Below are 19,744 nucleotides of genomic sequence, written 5' to 3' on the forward strand. Positions count from 1 at the left end.
GTGTACAACATGTTGATTTGATTCACTCACGTATTGTGAAATGATTACCATCATAGCATTAGCCAACATGTCCACCATCTCACATAATTACCACTTTTTTGTGGTGATAACATTTAAGATCTACTGTCTTAGCAACTTTCAAGTATATAATACAGTCTTGTTAACTATAATCACCATTCTGTATATAGATCACCAAAACTTATTCATCTTATAACAGTTTGTACCCTTTGACCAACATCTCATTTTCCCCACACACCTCCCAGCCACCTCCCAGTAGAACGGTAGCCACCATTCTACTCTCTGTGTCTATGAGTTTAGTCAAGTCACATTTTAAATTTCTCTGCTTACTCTATTAATTCTCCAATATATAAACACGGTTGATTTCTGTAGTTTTTCACATTACTCCCACCCTAGATAAAAGTGACAAATCTGAGGTCAGGTATCCCTGAATAACATATTCAGCTTGTTACCTGATCCCTGGTCCCATTTACTAAGAAACAGAGGGCTAGAGGTAGCAGAACTCTGGCCTCAGCTATGGATGTTGAGTCTACAGAAACAATGAGATCCCAGCAGGAGGCAGTGACAAAAAGCCTTGTAGTTTACAGACAGTGTTAGCCAGTTCCCTGAAACTGTACTCAAGAAGGAAATATTTTAGAATTGAAAGTTACTACAATTTAAAAAAAAAAAAGAAAAATCAAATCAGCACTACCTAGTAGCTACTAGGGAATGGACCTCAACTAGTGGTCAGGACTCATTCAGGCTTCTTTTTCCTACACAGTAAACTAACTGAAGCAGCTAAGTTTACCTTCAGAATGAACCTGAGGCTTAGTATGATTTTAAGATTTGGGATGGCTTCTCTGCCTCCCCACAAAGTTTCTCACTAACAATATTTGAAATACCTTTATCAGGAAATAAAGTTTTCATTTTTAAATGGAGATAAAAGGCTTAAAATTCAATTGACAGAAAAATAGAACATCAGTATGAGTGAGTTCCAGTCCATGTAAAATATCAGATTCTAACCTATTTGAATACAGGGAAAGGATTAAAAAGCATGCAGCAGATTGATGCTTTGAGTGGGCCAAAATAAAGACTTGAAAGGGGACAAGTAGAGTTCTCTGGTGGTATAGTGGTTAGGATTCGGTGCTTTCACTGCAGTGGCAAGGGTTCAATCCCTGGTTGGGAAATTGAGATCCCGCAAGCCGCGTGCCGTGGCCAAAAAAATGAGGGCAAGGGGAGTAAACAGATCAGAAAGCAAAACTAAAGACAAAATTTTCCTATATCACAATTTTACTTTCAACTGATTGCCATGTGTTTTCTTCATTTTAAACCCAAAGATACTCTGTGTCTAGTGTGGCTGCTCTAGGTCACCACAGCAGGATGCTCAGAGTAACTTTTTTTTTTTTAATTTTTGGCTGCGTTGGGTCTTCGTTGCTGCACGCGGGCTTTCTCTAGTTGCCGCAAGTGAGGGTGCTACTCTTAGTTGCAGTGCACAGGCTTCTCATTGTGGTAGCTTCTCTTGTTGCGGAGCACGGGCGCTAGGCTTGCAGGCTTCAGTAGTTGTGGCACGTGGGCTCAGTAGTTGTGGCTCGTGGGCTCTAGAACGCAGGCTCAGTAGTTGTGGTGCATGGGCTTAGTTGCTCCGCAGCATGTGGGGTCTTCCTGGACCAGGGATCAAACCTGTGTCCCCTGAATTGGCAGGGGGACTCTTAACCACTGCAACACCAGGAAAGTCCCCAGAGTAACTTAATATGAGATCAGGTCCAAGGTTGATTGTGCAGGGTAGTCTAGCTCTGACAGTAATATCATGGTATGCTATAGAAAGATATGGCCATAATCTCTCAATTTAACTTCTAGGATGATCTTTTCAAGCCAAAAAAAATATTTACTTCTGGAAATTTTTTATTGCAAATTTTCTTTCAGTAATAGGAATAAAAATAAGGTAAGCTATTCAAAATAAATCAGTGTATAGTAGAATGTTAATTTACTTTCTCAGGCATTAAAAACCAACCCTAATCCTCTTATTTCCAAGAAAATATTAAAAGATTTTTTTTAGGATCTTGATGTGTATTAATTCCATTATATCCGACATTAATGTCAATGAAAACAGTCAAATACGGATTTTACTGTCAACTTGTCAAGAAGTTTGTTTCAGCAGAAAGTTTCCAGGGTGCAAAAGTCACATTAATGAAATTCAGTCTCAAGCATCCAAGCTTCAGTAACTGCACTAAAACCAAAAGTTGCATGGTATGAGTTCAAATCAAAGCTTTTTTCTCTGCTAAAGATCATCATCAAAATTTCAAAACATCTCAAGATCTACTTCAACACATACAGCAAAATAAAGATTTTTACTCAGTAACATAGGCTGTCATTTTCTCTGACATGTACTAGCAAAACCCATAGGACTTCCTATTCAACGATCTATTACTATTTAATAAGAAATATACTTTGATGACAAGCAAAATCATTTGTAAAAATTGCAAGCTGGAAGCAGCACTGACAGTGTGCCATCTTCTGTGTCATCCTGTGCACTCCTGTGAGTCAAAAAGAGTAGAATATGGACACAAATGCAACAACAATTATTGTGGCCAACCAGAAAGTAAATTTTTAACAGAAAATCAAAGCTGTTCTAAATCATAGATAGTAAAAAATTAATAATTCCTATGTCTGGGTTATAACACACAAATGATATTTCCTAATGGATTTGCTAGGTGAGAAGCAAAACTTACATAAATTACAAAGTCAACTTAGGTTGACTTCTTCAAGAGGATGTTTGAAAATATATTACCTGGGATTTCCCTGGTGGTGCAGTGGTTAAGAAGCTGCCTGCCAATGCAGGGGGCACAGGTTCGATCCTTGGTCTGGGAAGATCCCACATGCCGCGGAGCAACTAAGCCCGTGCGCCACAACTACTGAGCCTGTGCTCTAGAGCCCGCAAGCCAAAACTACTGATCTCGTGCGCCCCAACTACTGAAGCCCGTGAACTCTAGGGCCCGCATGCTGTAACTACTGAGCCTGTGTGATGCAACTACTTTAGTCCACGTGCCTAGAGCCCGTGCTCCACAACAAGAGAAGCCACTGCAATGAGAAGCCCACACACTGCAATGAAGAGTAGCCCCAGCTCATGGCAACTAGAGAAAGCCCACATGCAGCAACAAAGACCCAATGCAGCCAATAAATAAATATAAATAAATTTGAAAAATATATGTATATATTACTTAATTCTATCTAAATAGGTTTAAAATGGTTATAAAGATATAGTTATGAAATTAGAGAGCAAGTATTACCCACATATATAAACTCAGAGTCACTGCATGCAAAGTTTTAAAATATATAGGGTTGTAATCAAAAGGTATGAGGGAAAAGCGGGATAGTCCTCAGACCCCAAACTCCAAAGGCCAGTGACAGTGTGAAGTAATGTAAGCAGGCGATAGAGCTTGTTCTCTTTACCTATTATTTTTCATAAGAGCTTTAGTCATCTCCTATCACTTCATCTAAGTGAAAAAAAATCTGTCTTTCTTTCTATCTATCTATCTATCTACCTACCTACCTATCTATCAAATCTGTCTCCAGGTTTCTTCCCAGTTTTTGTTGCAGGTTTCTTTGATCCTGGGGTATGTAAAACATTAAGTTTGGAGGATTTTTCCAACGCATCCCTAGATCGGAATGGATTATTTTAGCAGACTGGACACAGAACAATCATCCTTAATCTTTTCCCTAGAAATCTGACAGTCTCCGAAGTTACACCTCAATTTTCTTTGAGGATTCTTCTAACATTTCATTGCATGAACTCTGTCTACAGCACAAGATTAAAATGCAGACCTCAAATATTAACTTGCACTTATTATATATAAAGTAACATTAAAAAATTTTCAATATATCTTAAGACAAAAGGATAAATGTTTTGCCATCAGAGGAGCTTTGTTCAAAAATCCTATTTCATTTAGCTGTTTAACTTGAGGATTTCTTAATTCTTCAGGATTTTAGACATTTAGTGACCTTTATCTTTAATCTGTAATTAAGTTTCTTACCCTTTAAATGATGTATGTCTGCCATCTGATATGATATGTTGTTCTGCAGTTTAACCTGAAAAAAAAATCATTTTCATTTTACTAAAGAATATGTAGTTTTGCTCATATTTACTTTTGTTCCCTCATATTCATTTTGAGCTTGATCATAAGTACAAAAGAAAAATCCTTAAGTTATGCATAACACACCACTTTCCAAAAAGAATTAGAAATAAGTTCTGATTTTGTAATACTCATTTTAAATTTGCACAAGAATATTCATTTTACTTAATATATAACAATTTTCAAAAGTTTTTAAGTTTGATTCCAAAGGTGATTTGGAGGATGAGACCATATGAAAAAGAACAAACATCTTCCTTTCTTCATCTCCCAAACATTCAGAGGGTACCTTCCTTTGGAGAAGAACCACCAATGCTTCTCCAGCTCTTTTTAGGGTAAAGGCAGTCTGAAATCTCTACCTAGAACTTGAACAACAGTGAAGAGCACCTTTATCATCAAAGCCGTGTGGATGAAAGGCTCTTGGTGCTGCAGCCAGGAGTCAGTGCTGTGCCTCTGAGGTGGGAGAGCCAACTTCAGGACACTGGTCCATAAGAGACCTCCCAGCTCCACATAATATCAAACGGCAAAAATCTCCCAGAGATCTCCATCTCAACACCAACACCCAGCTTCACTCAACGACCAGCAAGCTACAGTGCTGGACATCTTATGCCAAACAACTAGCAAGACAGGAACACAACACCATCCATTAGCAAAGAGGCTGCCTAAGATCATAATAAGTCCACAAAACCCCCAAAACACACTACCAGACGTGGACCTGCCCACCAGAAAGACAAGATCCAGCCTCATTCACCAGAACACAGGCACTAGTCCCCTCCACCAGGAAGCCTACACAACCCACTGAACCAACTTTAGCCACTGGGGACAGACACCAAAAACAACGGGAACTATGAACCTGCAGCCTGCAAAAAGGAGACCCCCAAACACAGTAAGATAAGCAAAATGAGAAGACAGAAAAACACACAGCAGATGGAGCAAGATAAAAACCCACCAGACCTAACAAATGAAGAGGAAATAGGCTGTCTACCTGAAAAAGAATTCAGAATAATGATAGTAAAGATGATCCAAAATCTTGGAAATAGAATAGAGAAAATGCAAGAAACATTTAATAAGGACTTACAAGAACTAAAGATGAAACAAGCAATGATGAACAACACAACAAATGAAATTAAAAATACTCTAGAAGGGATCAACAGCAGAATAACTGAGGCAGAAGAACGGATAAGTGACCTGGAAGATAAAATAGTGGAAATAACTACTGCAGAGCAGAATAAAGAAAAAAGAATGAAAAGAACTGAGGACAGTCTCAGAGACCTCTGGGACAACATTACACGCACCAACATTCAAATTATAGGGGTTCCAGAAGAAGAAGAGAAAAAGAAAGGGTCTGAGAAAATATTGGAAGAGATTATAGTCGAAAACTTCCCTAATACGGGAAAGGAAATAGTTAATCAAGTTCAGGAAACACAGAGAGTCCCATACAGGATAAATCCAAGGAGAAATACGCCAAGACACATATTAATCAAACTGTCAAAAATTAAATACAAAGAAAACATACTAAAAGCAGCAAGGGAAAAACAACAAATAACACACAAGGGAATTCCCATAAGGTTAACAGCTGATCCTTCAGCAGAAACTCTGCAAGCCAGAAGGGACTGGCAGGACATACTTAAAGTGATGAAGGAGAAAAACCTACAACCAAGATTACTCTACCCAGCAAGGATCTCATTCAGATTTGATGGAGAAATTAAAACCTTTACAGAAAAGCAAAAGCTGAGAGAGTTCAGCACCACCAAACCAGCTTTACAACAAATGCTAAAGGATCTTCTCTAGGCAAGAAACACAAGAGAAGGAAAAGACCTATAATAACAAACCCAAAACAATTAAGAAAATGGGAATAGGAACATACATATCGATAATCGCCTTAAATGTAAATGGATAAAATGCTCCTACCAAAAGACACAGACTGGCTGAACGGATACAAAAACAAGAACCATATATATATTGCCTACAAGAGACCCACTTCAGACCGAGAGACACATACAGACTGAAAGTGAGGGGAGGAAAAAAGATATTCCATGCAAATGGAAACCAAAAGAAAGCTGGAATAGCAATTCTCATATCAGACAAAACAGACTTTAAAATAAAGACTATTAGAAGAGACAAAGAAGGACACTACATAATGATCAAGGGATCTACCCAAGAAGAAGATATAACAATTGTAAATATTTATGCACCCAACATAGGAGCACCTCAATACATAAGGCAAACACTAACAGCCATAAAGGGGAAATCGACAGCAACACATTCATAGTAGGGGACTTAAACACCCCACTCTCACCAATGGACAGATCATCCAAAATGGAAATAAATAAGGAAACACAAGCTTTAAATGATACATTAAACAAGATGGACTTAATTGATATTTATAGGACATTCCATCCAAAAACAACAGAATACACATTTTTCTCAAGTGCTCATGGAACATTCTCCAGGATAGATCTTACCTTGGGTCACAAATCAAGCCTTGGTAAATTTAAGAAAACTGAAATTGCATCAAGTATCTTTTCCAACCACAATGCTATGGGACTAGATATCAATTACAGGAAAATATCTGTAAAAAATACAAACACATGGAGGCTAAACAATACACTACTTAATAACGAAGTGATCACTGAAGAAATCAAAGAGGAAATCAAAAAATACCTAGAAACAAATGACAATGGAGACATGACGACCCAAAACCTATGGGATGCAGCAAAAACAGTTCTAAGAGGGACGCTTATAGCAAAACAATCCTACCTTAAGAAACAGGAAACATCTCGAATAAACAACCTAACCTTGCACCTAAAGCAATCAGAGAAAGAAGAACAAAAAAACCCCAAAGTAAGCAGAAGAAAAGAAATCATATAGATCAGATCAGAAATATATGAAAAAGAAATGAAGGAAGCAATAGCAAAGATCAATAAAACTAAAAGCTGGTTCTTTGAGAAGTAAAACAAAATTGATAAACCATTAGCCAGACTCATCAAGACAAAAAGGGAGAAGACTCAAATCAATAGAATTAGAAATGAAAAAGGAGAAGTAACAACTGACACTGCAGAAATACAAAAGATCATGAGAGATTACTACAAGCAACTCTATGCCAATAAAATGGACAACCTGGAAAAAATGGACAAATTCTTAGAAATGCACAACCTGCCAAGAGTGAATCAGAAAGAAATAGAAAATATGAACAGACAAACCACAGGCAATGAAATTGAAACTGTGATTAAAAATCTTCCAACAAACAAAAGCCCAGGACCAGGTGGCTTCACAGGCAAATTCTATCAAACATTTAGAGAAGAGCTAACACCTATCCTTCTCAAACTCTTCCAAAATATAGCAGAGGGAGGAACACTCCCAAACTCATTCTACGAGGCCACCATAACCCTGATACCAAAACCAGACAAGGAGGTCACAAAGAAAGAAAACTACAGGCCAATATCACTGATGAACATAGATGCAAAAATCCTCAACAAAATACTAGCAAACAGAATCCAACAGCACATTAAAAGGATCATACACCATGATCAAGTGGGGTTTATTCCAGGAATGCAAGGATTCTTCAATATACGCAAATCAATCAATGTGATACACCATATCAACAAACTGAAGGAGAAAAAACATATGATCATCTCAATAGATGCAGAGAAAGCTTTCAACAAAATTCAACACCCATTTATGATAAAAATCCTTCAGAAAGTAGGCATAGAGGGAACATTCCTCAACAGAATAAAGGCCATATATGACAAACCCACAGCCAACATTGTCCTCAATGGTGAAAAACTGAAAGCATTTCCACTAAGATCAGGAACAAGACAAGGTTGCCCACTCTCACCACTCTTATTCAACATAGTTTTGGAAGTTTTAGCCACAGCAATCAGAGAAGAAAAGGAAATAAAAGGAATCCAAATTGGAAAACAAGAAATAAAGCTGTCACTGTTTGCAGATGACATGATACTATACATAGAGAATCCTAAAGATGCTACCAGAAAACTACTAGAGCTAATCAATGAATTTGGTAAAGTAGCAGGATACAAAATTAATACACAGAAATCTCTGGCATTCCTATACACTAATGATGAAAAATCTGAAAGTGAAATCAAGAAAACACTCCCATTTACCATTGCAACAAAAAGAATAAAATATCTAGGAATAAACCTACCTAAGGAGACAAAAGACCTGTATGCAGAAAATTATAAGACACTGGTGAAAGAAATTAAAGATGATACAAATAGATGGAGAGATATACCATGTTCTTGGATTGGAAGAATCAACATTGTGAAAATGGCTCTACTACCCAAAGCAATCTACAGATTCAATGCAATCCCTATCAAACTACCACTGGCATTTTTCACAGAACTAGAACAAAAAATGTCACAATTTGTATGGAAACACAAAAGACCGCGAATAGCCAAAGCAATCTTGAGAACGAAAAACGGAGCTGGAGGAATCAGGCTCCCTGACTTCAGACTATACTACAAAGCTACAGTAATCAAGACAGTATGGTACTGGCACAAAAACAGAAAGATAGATCAATGGAACAGGATAGAAAGCCCAGAGATAAACCCACACACATATGGTCACCTTATCTTTGATAAAGGAGGCAGGAATGTACAGTGGAGAAAGGACAGCCTCTTCAATAAGTGGTGCTGGGAAAACTGGACAGGTACATGTAAAAGTATGAGATTAGATCACTCCCTAACACCATACACAAAAATAAGCTCAAAATGGCTTAAAGACCTAAATGTAAGGCCAGAAACTATCAAACTCTTAGAGGAAAACATAGGCAGAACACTCTATGACATAAATCACAGCAAGATCCTTTTTGACCCACCTCCTAGAGAAATGGACATAAAAATAAACAAATGGGACCTAATGAAACTTCAAAGCTTTTGTACTGCAAAGGAAACCATAAACAATACCAAAAGACAACTCTCAGAATGGGAGAAAATATTTGCAAATGAAGCAACTGACAAAGGATTAATCTCCAAAATTTACAAGCAGCTCAATAACAAAAAAACAAATAACCCAATCCAAAAATGGGCAGCAGATCTAAACAGACATTTCTCCAAAGAAGATATACAGATTGCCAGCAAACACATGAAAGAATGCTCAACATCACTAATCATTAGAGAAATGCAAATCAAAACTACAACGAGATATCATCTCACACTAGTCAGAATGGCCAACATCAAAAAATCTAGAAACAATAAGTGCTGGATAGGGTGTGGAGAAAAGGGAACACTCTTGCACTGCTGGTGGTAATGTGAATTGGTACAGCCACTATGGAGAACAGTATGGAGGTTCTTTAAAAAACTACAAATAGAACTACCATATGACCCAGCAATCCCACTACTGGGCATATACCCTGAGAAAACCATAATTCAAAAAGAGTCACATTCCACAATGTTCACTGCAGCTCTATTTACAATAGCCAGGAGATGGAAACAACGTAAGTGTCCATCATCGGATGAATGGATAAAGAAGATGTGGCACATATATACAATGGAATATTACTCAGCCATAAAAAGAAACGAAACTGAGTTATTTGTAGTGAGGAGGATGGACCTAGAGTCTGTCATACAGAGTGAAGTAAGTCAGAAAGAGAAAAACAAATACCGTGTGCTAGCACATATATATGAAATCTAAGAAAAAAAAAGAAAAAGGTCATGAAGAACCTAGGGGTAAGATGGGGACAAAGACACAGACCTACTAGAGAATGGACTTGAGGATATGGGGAGGGGGAAGGGTAAGCTGTGACAAAGTGAGAGAGTGGCATGGACATATATACACTACCAAACGTAAAATAGATAGCTAGTGGGAAGCAGCCGCATAGCACAGGGAGATCAGCTCCGTGCTTTGTGACCACCAAGATGGGTGGGATAGGGAGGGTGGGAGGGACGGAGATGCAAGAGGGAAGAGATATGGGAACATATGTATATGTATAACTGATTCACTTTGTTATAAAGCAGAAACTAACACACCATTGTAAAGCAATTATACTCCAGTAAAGATGTAAAAAAAAAAAAAAGAAAAAGTTTTTGAGTTGAATATTGGTTAATAGTATGGTTTTTCGAAATCTTACCAGAAGATTTTCAACTCTATATTAAGAAAAGAATTGTTTGAATCAATTAATGTCAAGTCAAAAATAATTATTGTTTATCAACATCCCACAGGATGACAGATACTACACAGGACTCATTGCTGCAGTCACTGTCCTGTAGGTGCCAGTATACAAGAGCTCCAGGAACTTAAAGTGTACCAAAATATGACTCAGGTTAAGGCTTACCACTTAATTTAAAAATTAAGACAAGGCCTTGGATAGCCAGGATATCAAAGAACTACTTTGTCTCCGTTCTTGCTTAAACAGGTTTCATCTAATTGTAAAATGCAACTAAAATACTATAAACAGGTTATCTTGTCATCCTCAAGAGTAACATTATTTTGAAAGGTGCAGACTGATTCATACTGATGAAAAAGCAGCACCATGAGTGGCAAAATGATTATGCTAAATACCACTTCAATCTCTCAAGAAAAAAACTTTAACTTTTCATTTTGAAATAATTATAGGTTCATAGGAAATTGCAAAGATAGCACAGATAAATCTGATATACCCTTCACACAATTTTCCCCAATGGGTACATCTTATACAACAATATGACATCAAAATCAGGAAACTGACATTGGTACAATGTGTATGTATATAGTTCTATGCCATTTTATCATATGTATAGATTCATGTAAACACCATCAAAATCAAGATACAGACCTATTCCACTGTCACCAATATCTCCCTCATGCTACCCTTTATAGTCAAACCTATCCTCCTTCCCCACTATACCTGATCCCTGGTAACCACTAATTTGTTCTCCATTCCGTAATTTTGTCGTTTCAAGATTATATAAATGGAATCATATAGTATGTGACTTTCTGAGATTTTTTTCAATCAACATAATTGTATACATCAATAGTTCATTCCTTTTTATTGCTGAGTAGTATTCCGATATGAACGTACAATAGTTTGTTTAAGCATTCAACTACTTTAGAACATATTGGTGGTTTCTAGTTTTTGGCTATAACAAATACAGCAGCTATGAAAAACTGTGTACAGATTTTTACATGAATATTAGTTTTTATTTCTCTGGAATAAATGCCCAGGAGTGAGACTGCTGGGTTGTATGGTAAGTCTATGTTTAGTTTTTAAAGAAACTGTCATGTTATTTTCCAGAGTGTCCATGACATTTTCAACTACGTTTTAAGAACTTATTGTGCCAAGGTACTGGATGGGAGAGTATAAAACAATTAGAAAACATGAGAGCAGTCTCAAAGAATCAGTAGGCAAGGTAGCACCTAAACTAGTATAATTACTGTAGGATTTCAGAGATGATTCCTACCTAATATGATCAGGAAAGTTTCTTGGAAGGGGTCTTATCCGAATTAGGCATTGAAGGCTAGGTAAAACTCTAAATAAGTAGAAAAAAGCATTTCAGATAGAGGAGGTGGCATAAGAAAAGGTACAGAGGTAAGAAAGCATGAGACATGTATGAAGACCCCACCAAGGTACTGTTTGGCTAAAGCACATGATACAGGGAAAACTATAATAATGAAGAAGGTTGGGAAAAAAAAGACTGGAGGGCCCTTCCACTGATATGAAATGTCCAGACTAGGCAAATCCATAGAGACAAAAAGTAATTAAAGGTTGCCAGGGGCTGAAGGGAGGGGGAATGAAGGGTGACCTCCTAATGGGCGTGGGGTTTCTTTTTGGGGTGATAAAAATGTTCTGGAATTAAATAGGGAGATGGCTGCACAACTTTGTGAGTATACTAAAAACCTCTGAATTGCACACTTTTTTTAAAAAGGGCGAATTTCATGCTCTCTGAATTATATCAACATTTTAATGCAAAAAATAAAAATGCTGAGGGTACTATGGGGCACCATATAGGAAACTGGGGATAAAATAATGGATAAACACTAGGCACTCAAGTTTACTATTTAGAAGACACAGTCAAGTAGACAGGCAATTATAGTAAAATAAGTGCTATTATTGGATTCTACAGACAGGATGGCAGAAATTAGTAAAAGCATTTAAATCCAGCCTTGGGGGAATGAGAGGAGGTTTCTGGAGATGATGATAACTGAAATAAGTCCAGCAGGAAGAATAGTGGTTAGCCAGGTGGAAGTAGGGAGAGGGTAAGGAAACGTGTCAAAATTTCGAAGTGAAAAACACTGCACATCAGAGAAACTGCAAGCACTTCTAAGCAGTTTTAAGCTGGAACAGAGAGTTGGGGGAAATGACAAGAAATATGTCTAGAAAGATAAGCAAGGTCCACATTACAAAGCGTCTTGCCAAGGAATGTGGATACATTCCACTGGCTATGGTCAACTTTTAAAGGACTTCAAACAATGTAATGAAACCAAATTTGCATTTTAAAAAGTCAATCTGGGGCTTCCCTGGTGGCGCAGTGGTTGAGAGTCCGCCTGCCAATGCAGGGGACACGGGTTCGTGCCCCGGTCCGGGAAGATCCCACATGCCACGGAGTGGCTGGGCCCGTGAGCCATGGCCGCTGAACCTGTGTGTCCGGAGCCTGTGCTCCACAACGGGAGAGGCCACAACAGTGAGAGGCCCGCGTACCAAAAAAAAAAAAAAAAAAAAAAAAAGTCAATCTGGCTTCAGTATGATGAGTGGACTAGAGAGACAAGACTAGAGAGACCAGGTAAGACAGTAGGAGAATGGGGGACTACTGTTGTTTTTCAAGTGAGAGAAAATGTTCCTTCAAGCCAGGGGTGGGCAAATTATGCCTGTGAGCCAAATCTAGCCTGCTGCCTGCTTTTGTATGGATGGCAAACAAAGGATGGTTTTTACATTTTTAAATGGTTGGAGAGAAAAGCCAAAAGAATATTTCATGAATTATATGAAATTCAAATTTCAGTGTCTATAAATAAAGTTTTATGGGAAATAGCCCCATCCATTCATTTCCATATTGTCTATGGCTGCTTTGGAGCTGCAGTGATTGCAAAAAAGATCATATGGACTGCAAAGCCTTAAGTATTTACTATCTGACCCTTTATAGAAAAAGTTTGCCAATTCCTGGTCCAAACTAACAGAATGAGAACAGAGACATAAATATATGTGAGAGATATTAAAGGGGAACAATGAATAGTCTAACTGATTGATTAGATAGAGGAGTAAAAGAAGAAACATTAAGGATGATGTTTAAATTTCTAGAGTAAGGGGACTAAGGTAAGACTGCAATACTCCATAATAGGGAAACACAGGAGAAACAGACTTGGGATGGGAGGGAGAAGTGGGGACATGATTCTTTTTCAGATTTGGACCTACTGAATTTGAGGCACTTGTGACACACCCAAGAGATCTTTAGTAGGAAGTTGGACATATGGGTTTAGAGCTTGGGCATAGATGATTTGAGAGTTATTCGCATACGGATGGCGATTAAAGCCATGGGAATGATATCACTGATGAAAAGCTGCAAGAGGCAGCAGGAAAATCTGATACCAACAGCTATGTGATCTGCTGACTACTAAGAACTGCTTTCTAATAACTTCTAATTAGCCTATGTCTATTTTCTTTCCCGTTTCTTTCATAGTAGGCCCCCACCCACCCCAATCCGTGGTTTTGCTTTCTGTGGTTTCAGTTACCAGCAGTCTGAAAATTCCAGAAATAAACAATTCATAAGTTTTAAATTGCGGGCTGTTATGAGTAACGTGATGAAATCTGGGTGACACGCTCCGTCCTTCCTGGGATCCCTAACCATCAACATCACCTGCTCCTAACATCCAACCACTCACAGTGCCATGGCTCGATGGTCCAAGATCACCCAAAGCAAGTGATCCTCCTTCTAACCTAGCAGCAAAAAAGTCAATAGTAGTTTAATGCTACATCATTCATCTCATTTCATTTCACCACGCAGGCATTTTATCATCTCACATCCTCAAAAGAAGGGTGAGTAAAGTACAAGATATTATATTTTGAGAGAGAGAGAGACCACATTCATGTAACTTTGATTACAGTATATTGTTATAATTGTTCTATTTTATTATTAATCTCTTACTGTGCCTTATTTAGAAATTAAACTTTATCGTAGGTATGTATGTATGTATGTAAAAAACATAGTATATATAGGGTATAGTACTATCCATGGTTTCAGGTATAAACTGGGGGTCTTCATATGCATCCCCCAAGGATAAGGGGGGATTATTGTATTTTCATGATCCAATTTCTTTTTACATTTTTTGCCCCTCCAAAGAACATAGCCATCCTTTATTTTTGTTTTCAACAAGTTTGCATTACTTTGTTTTTTATCCATTTTTATGATGCTCTTCCAGCTTCCTGTACTCTATTTTAAATTTACTTTTGAAACAGCTAGAGAGATGCTATTCTTTTTCTTTTTTTATTATTAATTAATTAATTAATTTTGGCTGTGCCAGGTCTTAGCTGCGGCCTGCGAGATCTTTAGTCATGGCATGCGAACTGTTAGTTGCGGCATGCATGTGGGATCTAGTTCCCTAACCAGGGATTGAACCCGGGCCCCCTGCACTGGGAGCATGGAGTCTTAGCCACTGGACCACCAAGGAAGTCCCCTATACCCTTAAAAAATTTTTTAATGGAGATGGGGGAATTCAATCTACAGACTTCAAAAATAGTAAAGGATATTATGAGCAGTACTACTTTATTCTTATCACTTTAATTTTCTCTTCAATCTTTTTAATTGAGAATGGAGACGCTGATCCCAATGGCTCGTATATAAAGTCCTCCCATTTCAAAAGCTGCTCTGGAACTATATATTTTACATGGTATTAAAGAGAAAATCACAGCTTGTCTAAATAAAAGCCTTTCTTAATCCAAACAGAATGAATTTATTTCCCACCTCATTCTTTTGCCATGCAAGGATTTTCCAGTTAGCTTCTAAGACCCACTTTATGGCATATTGTTTCCTTGGCATCTCATGTTCTCTATTATTCCTGTCAGTCTTTCTTTGCACAAAAATCTTATATTCAGGGTTCAGTATTATCAGGTACCAGTTCCCAATTTCTCTCACTTCGTATTAATACTAGTTTCAGTGCGATGGTTATCTCACCTTCCATATGCCTTTGAACAGAGGCACAACAGATTTGCTCATAGATCTCTAGTAGATCATTAATCCCAGTTCTCTTCCTTCTAGAATAATTTTATTATGCTGCTCAGTTTTAGAATCTAGATGTCTGCTACTAAATTACCTGTTCATCTTTTTGACACTGCAATATTACAGGCATCTGATATCTCTTCTCTCCACATATACAACCCAATCCCCAAAATTCTTATCTAGCTCCTAAAACAGTTTGACAAAGAATTCCTCTAACTTTCAATCTTATCCTTTTAAGGCAATCTGAATGTGTTTTTACCTACCATGGCACTCCCTTGTATTTTTGCAAAATCTAAGAATGTAAAGCAATGACTTAATTTTGGCTTTAATCTTATGTTTTCTACCATCTTGGATCTGTTTAAAGACTTCTTCCACTTGGCTTCTGATTTTTAATGTTTTCTTCAATGTCTTCTATCTGTTTTTCTTTACTTTTATGCTTCTCATTAATCATTTCTGCATATAGATAGGTCTCTTTAGTTCTTTAACTTCTTTGGGTTTAACCCTCTGAGATCCTTCATTTCTTTTAATACTTCTACCACCTCCTCACCTTCAAAAGGAAGCTGATCATTCCTCCTCATAGTTTTAATTTCCTTGTGTTCTACCAGGAATTTGCTTATGTTCTAAATTACTCTATCAAAACTTCCGAGCTGCTGAGAAATTAATTTGAGTTCTCACTACTGCATAATTAGAAAAAAGGTATTTCACTTTACCACATATATGCTCTGTTGAACTGGCAATGCTATAAAATACAGATGGTCCTCTGCACCCACCATTTTATATAAGGAACTTGAGCATACATCTCTGCACAGGGGCTCCTGGAACCAATCCCTTCAGTACCGAGGGACGACTATACTTTCTTTTCTTTCTAAGTATATTCCAGACAAGTAACAGTATATAAACCCTAAGAAGTATTATTTAATCCTTATTTTATAAATGGATTCTCATTAGCTTCTTAGGTCCTTTCTTGGTTACTTTCAGACTTTCCCCATAATATCCTTATTTACAATATGCAAGAAAGATACCAAATAATCATTTTCTTTTTAAATTTCTTTGGGGATGAGAGATAGATGTGTTTAGACAGACACACACACACACATACATTCAGAAACACAGCCCCATCTCTTTGCCTAATGTACATCTATGGTCAGATAGACTCCAACCCAGATTCAAATATATCCTCCAAACCCCCGCAATGCTCAAAACGCCTTGCCTGGCTTCAGAGTCTACTGAGGAAAGCTCATATTCAGTCCTTTCAAAAACAAAATGTTCTTTTATCACATGCAGCCCTATTTCCAACCAGACTGTCACTTTGTCTCTTTTCTACCCCCAAGGTTCATCAGAAATGAGAATTCCATGAGACCAGAAACTGTCTCTCGTTCATCCCTGTGTCCAGTGTCTGGCATACTGCCTGACCCCAATAAACACTCAATAAGTGTTTGCTGAATGGCTCCTTAGACTTTTGTGTTCCATATTCTTTGTACTACATGCTATCCTACCTGAAGCTGTACTTTAGCCCTATTTATATAATTCTAATTATCCTTCAATACTTCTGAACTACCTCATTTATTTCCCTTTGTTATCAACTTCACTGCTGTAGTTAGGCTTCACTTTCCCTCTCTCCTTCTGTAATACTTGTTTCTCCGGGATTTGGAGTCCATCTATAACAGGCCGATTATCCATGCTTCCTTTGGCCTTTTCCATGTTAATCTCTCAAAATGTGTTTATGACCCTTCCTGCAACCTCTTTTTTCCTTCTTCTTCTGAGGCATGTGTTCTTTATCTCTTTTTTTCAGTAAGAATTATCCTCTCCTGATATTTTCCTACAGCACTTCTTAGAGCTCACCCTCAGCTACTTCATTTATTTTCCTCTAATCTTTGTTCCTCTAATACCTAAAACTTAATCTTTATATTTCTACCCCCTCTTTTCTGAAGCTCTCTTAATGCTTTCCCCATCCCACATGGCTACTGTGAATTAAGTTTGGGAGCTGTTACCAGCTCACTTGCTCTGCTTTTCTTTTCATTCTGGGACCTTGAAAATGGCTCAGCTGTGCATGCTTCACTTTCATTATGACCTGTTCTCAGGCAATCAGCACAACTATGACCACTGATCCCAAAGATTACATACAATTGGCTTTTTAGGGATGTCATTTCTGGCTCCTTTTTCTCCACACTAGAAACATTTTTCCTGATTATATCTCATACTCAGATGATTTCTGGAAACAAAACTATTTTCTGTAATATAATTGCCAAACCTGGCTGATGCTCAGAATCACCTGAGGAGCTTTAAGAAATATATATCCTTGCCTCCCCAACACCACTTCAGTCCAATTCAGCAGTCTGGGGATGAGTCCAGGAATCTTTTTTTCTAAAAAGCTAAAGTGATTCTGATAAGCAGCCATGTTTAGCAATTACTCATCTATAGTATGTCTCTGGCTGGCAACTATACCAGCTGGATCAAAATGGAATAACATTAATAATAACTATTAAATGCTTATTCTGTGCCAGGCCTTGTGCTAAGTGCTAATCAAATATTATTGCATTTAGTCCCCACAACCACCCTCTGAGGTGGACTCTCCATTTCACAGATGAGGAAACTGTGCTCTATATCATATGCCTACAGTAGATTCTGGATATTCTCCCAAGCAGTCCCAGACCAAAGTCTGTGCTTATGACCCCCATGCATATACTAGATCAGTAGTTAGTAGGTGTCTATAACCTTTTTTTCTTATTCCTCATACATTGCACACATGTAATTCAGTCAACATTCCAAACACACTTGCAACTTTTACTTGATCTGTCAAAGAATTAGTCTCTCTTGAAGCAAGTTTTAGTTTAAACTATACCCAGTTACATTTTTAAAGAGAATAAGATAAGCAAGGTCTTTGGTCTTAGTTGGCTACAATGAATCACTACAAAGGTTTTTTATTCACTCATTCTTTTTTTTTTTTGATAAGTCATTTATAATGCATTTACTGAATATGCACTATGTGCTAGGCCTGAGGATACAAAGTATTTGGTTTTGGTCTGTTAAGAAGAGTCACAAAAAAATCACTAAAGTTTGTTTATTCATTCATTCTGTCAGCCAGTCATAAGGAAAGCATTAATCGAACACCTACTAAGTGAAAGACAGTGTAGAAGGCCTAGAAATACAGCAATATACAAGAAACAGGAGAGAGGTCTGGATAAAGGATACACATTTTGGAGTCATCAGCGTAAATGAAGTTTTCTGAGTGATTATGATTACTTAGGAAGAGAGTAGAATGAGAAGAGGATCTCAAATAGAAAACTATGAACTATAACACTTAATGATGAATAGGAGAGAAGCCAGTAAGGGAGACTAAGAACTGAGAGAAGAAAAACGGGAGAGTCTAGCATGATGGAAGCCAGGAGCACAGTGCTAGGTAAAAAGATGCTGAGAAGTTGGGTACAGGGAGAGAAAAATGCAAATGTGGACAAAGACAATTCTCTGTTCAAGAAATGTGATTGGGAAGGGGAAGAAAGACTCAGGTATATTTTAAGTGCTGAGGAGCAAGTATAGATAAAGGGATTGAATATAAGAGGGAGACTGGATTAATAACAGGACGAGGTCTTTGAAAAGGTAGACGAGATTGGACCCCGAGAACAGGTGGAGAGGCTGGTCCTGGAGAAAGGATGAACCCTTCTTTATTCTAACAAGGAGGAAAGACATACAGGTGGAGGTGTAGGTATGCCTGCAGATTTGGTAGGGTAGTAGTTCCTGTTCAATTCTTGGTCAAGCGGGAAACAGGATCACCTGTTGAGCTCAAGGAGAAGAGGAGTTTAAGGCAGGCAGGGGCTGAGGAGGGTAGAAGTTTGAAAGTTGTTGGAATGAGTGTGTTGACTAGATATATGTAGTCTGTAAGGTGCTCATGAAAATCCAGTTGGGGTAGCTGATCATAAATTTCTGTAAGTACCAGTATGGTTGTATGAATTTCTCCACCTGCACTTGAAATAGACATGTAAAAGAATAATGGCAAGAAACTAAAACAACAGACCATTGAATCTTAGCTGTATAGAGAGGAAAGTAAAGAATGAATAGGGATACTGGAAAGGAAGAAGAAAAGGATCAGCAGTCTAGGTGAAGTTGAAAAACAAGTATAGTTTGTTCGGCAGTTCTAATCCTTTTTTTTTTTAACATATTCTCCCAAGAATATGCATGTTTGAGGTTCACAAACTTTCAGTTTCAAGGATTTGAAATCTTATGTCAGGTTCATGTTACAATGAATTAATAATTAAGGCCTTTGGTAGTCATTAATGTTGGCAAATATTTCTAGCTCTCATCCCAGGCACTTTGTAGGATTGCTCCTCCCCATTCTTCTGAAATTGGGTTAAGGGAGGGGCAATGAAATGTGAGCAAAATGACAGGAATTGCGTCCAGGCATAAGCAATTATAGGGAGCACAGTTCACTATTCTCTCATTCTACCAAAGCCACCAATGTTTCAGATGGTGACTGCTCAG

General features: G+C 37.8%; 1 protein-coding gene across 4 annotated transcripts in view; it reads right to left on the bottom strand.

Moving 5' to 3' along the window:
* The window catches only part of GOLM2 (golgi membrane protein 2), a 117,959-nt gene that overhangs the window by 68,120 nt on the left and 30,095 nt on the right, over positions 1-19,744 (bottom strand). For all 4 annotated transcript variants that reach the window (XM_032623676.1, XM_032623674.1, XM_032623675.1 and 1 more), the window contains exon 2: positions 4,029-4,083. In XM_032623676.1, coding sequence (XP_032479567.1) covers positions 4,029-4,083 — 55 coding nt within the window. The remainder of the gene's footprint in view (positions 1-4,028; positions 4,084-19,744) is intronic.

Source organism: Phocoena sinus, chromosome 2 (genome assembly GCF_008692025.1).
Source record: "Phocoena sinus isolate mPhoSin1 chromosome 2, mPhoSin1.pri, whole genome shotgun sequence".
NCBI classification, from domain to species: domain Eukaryota; kingdom Metazoa; phylum Chordata; class Mammalia; order Artiodactyla; family Phocoenidae; genus Phocoena; species Phocoena sinus.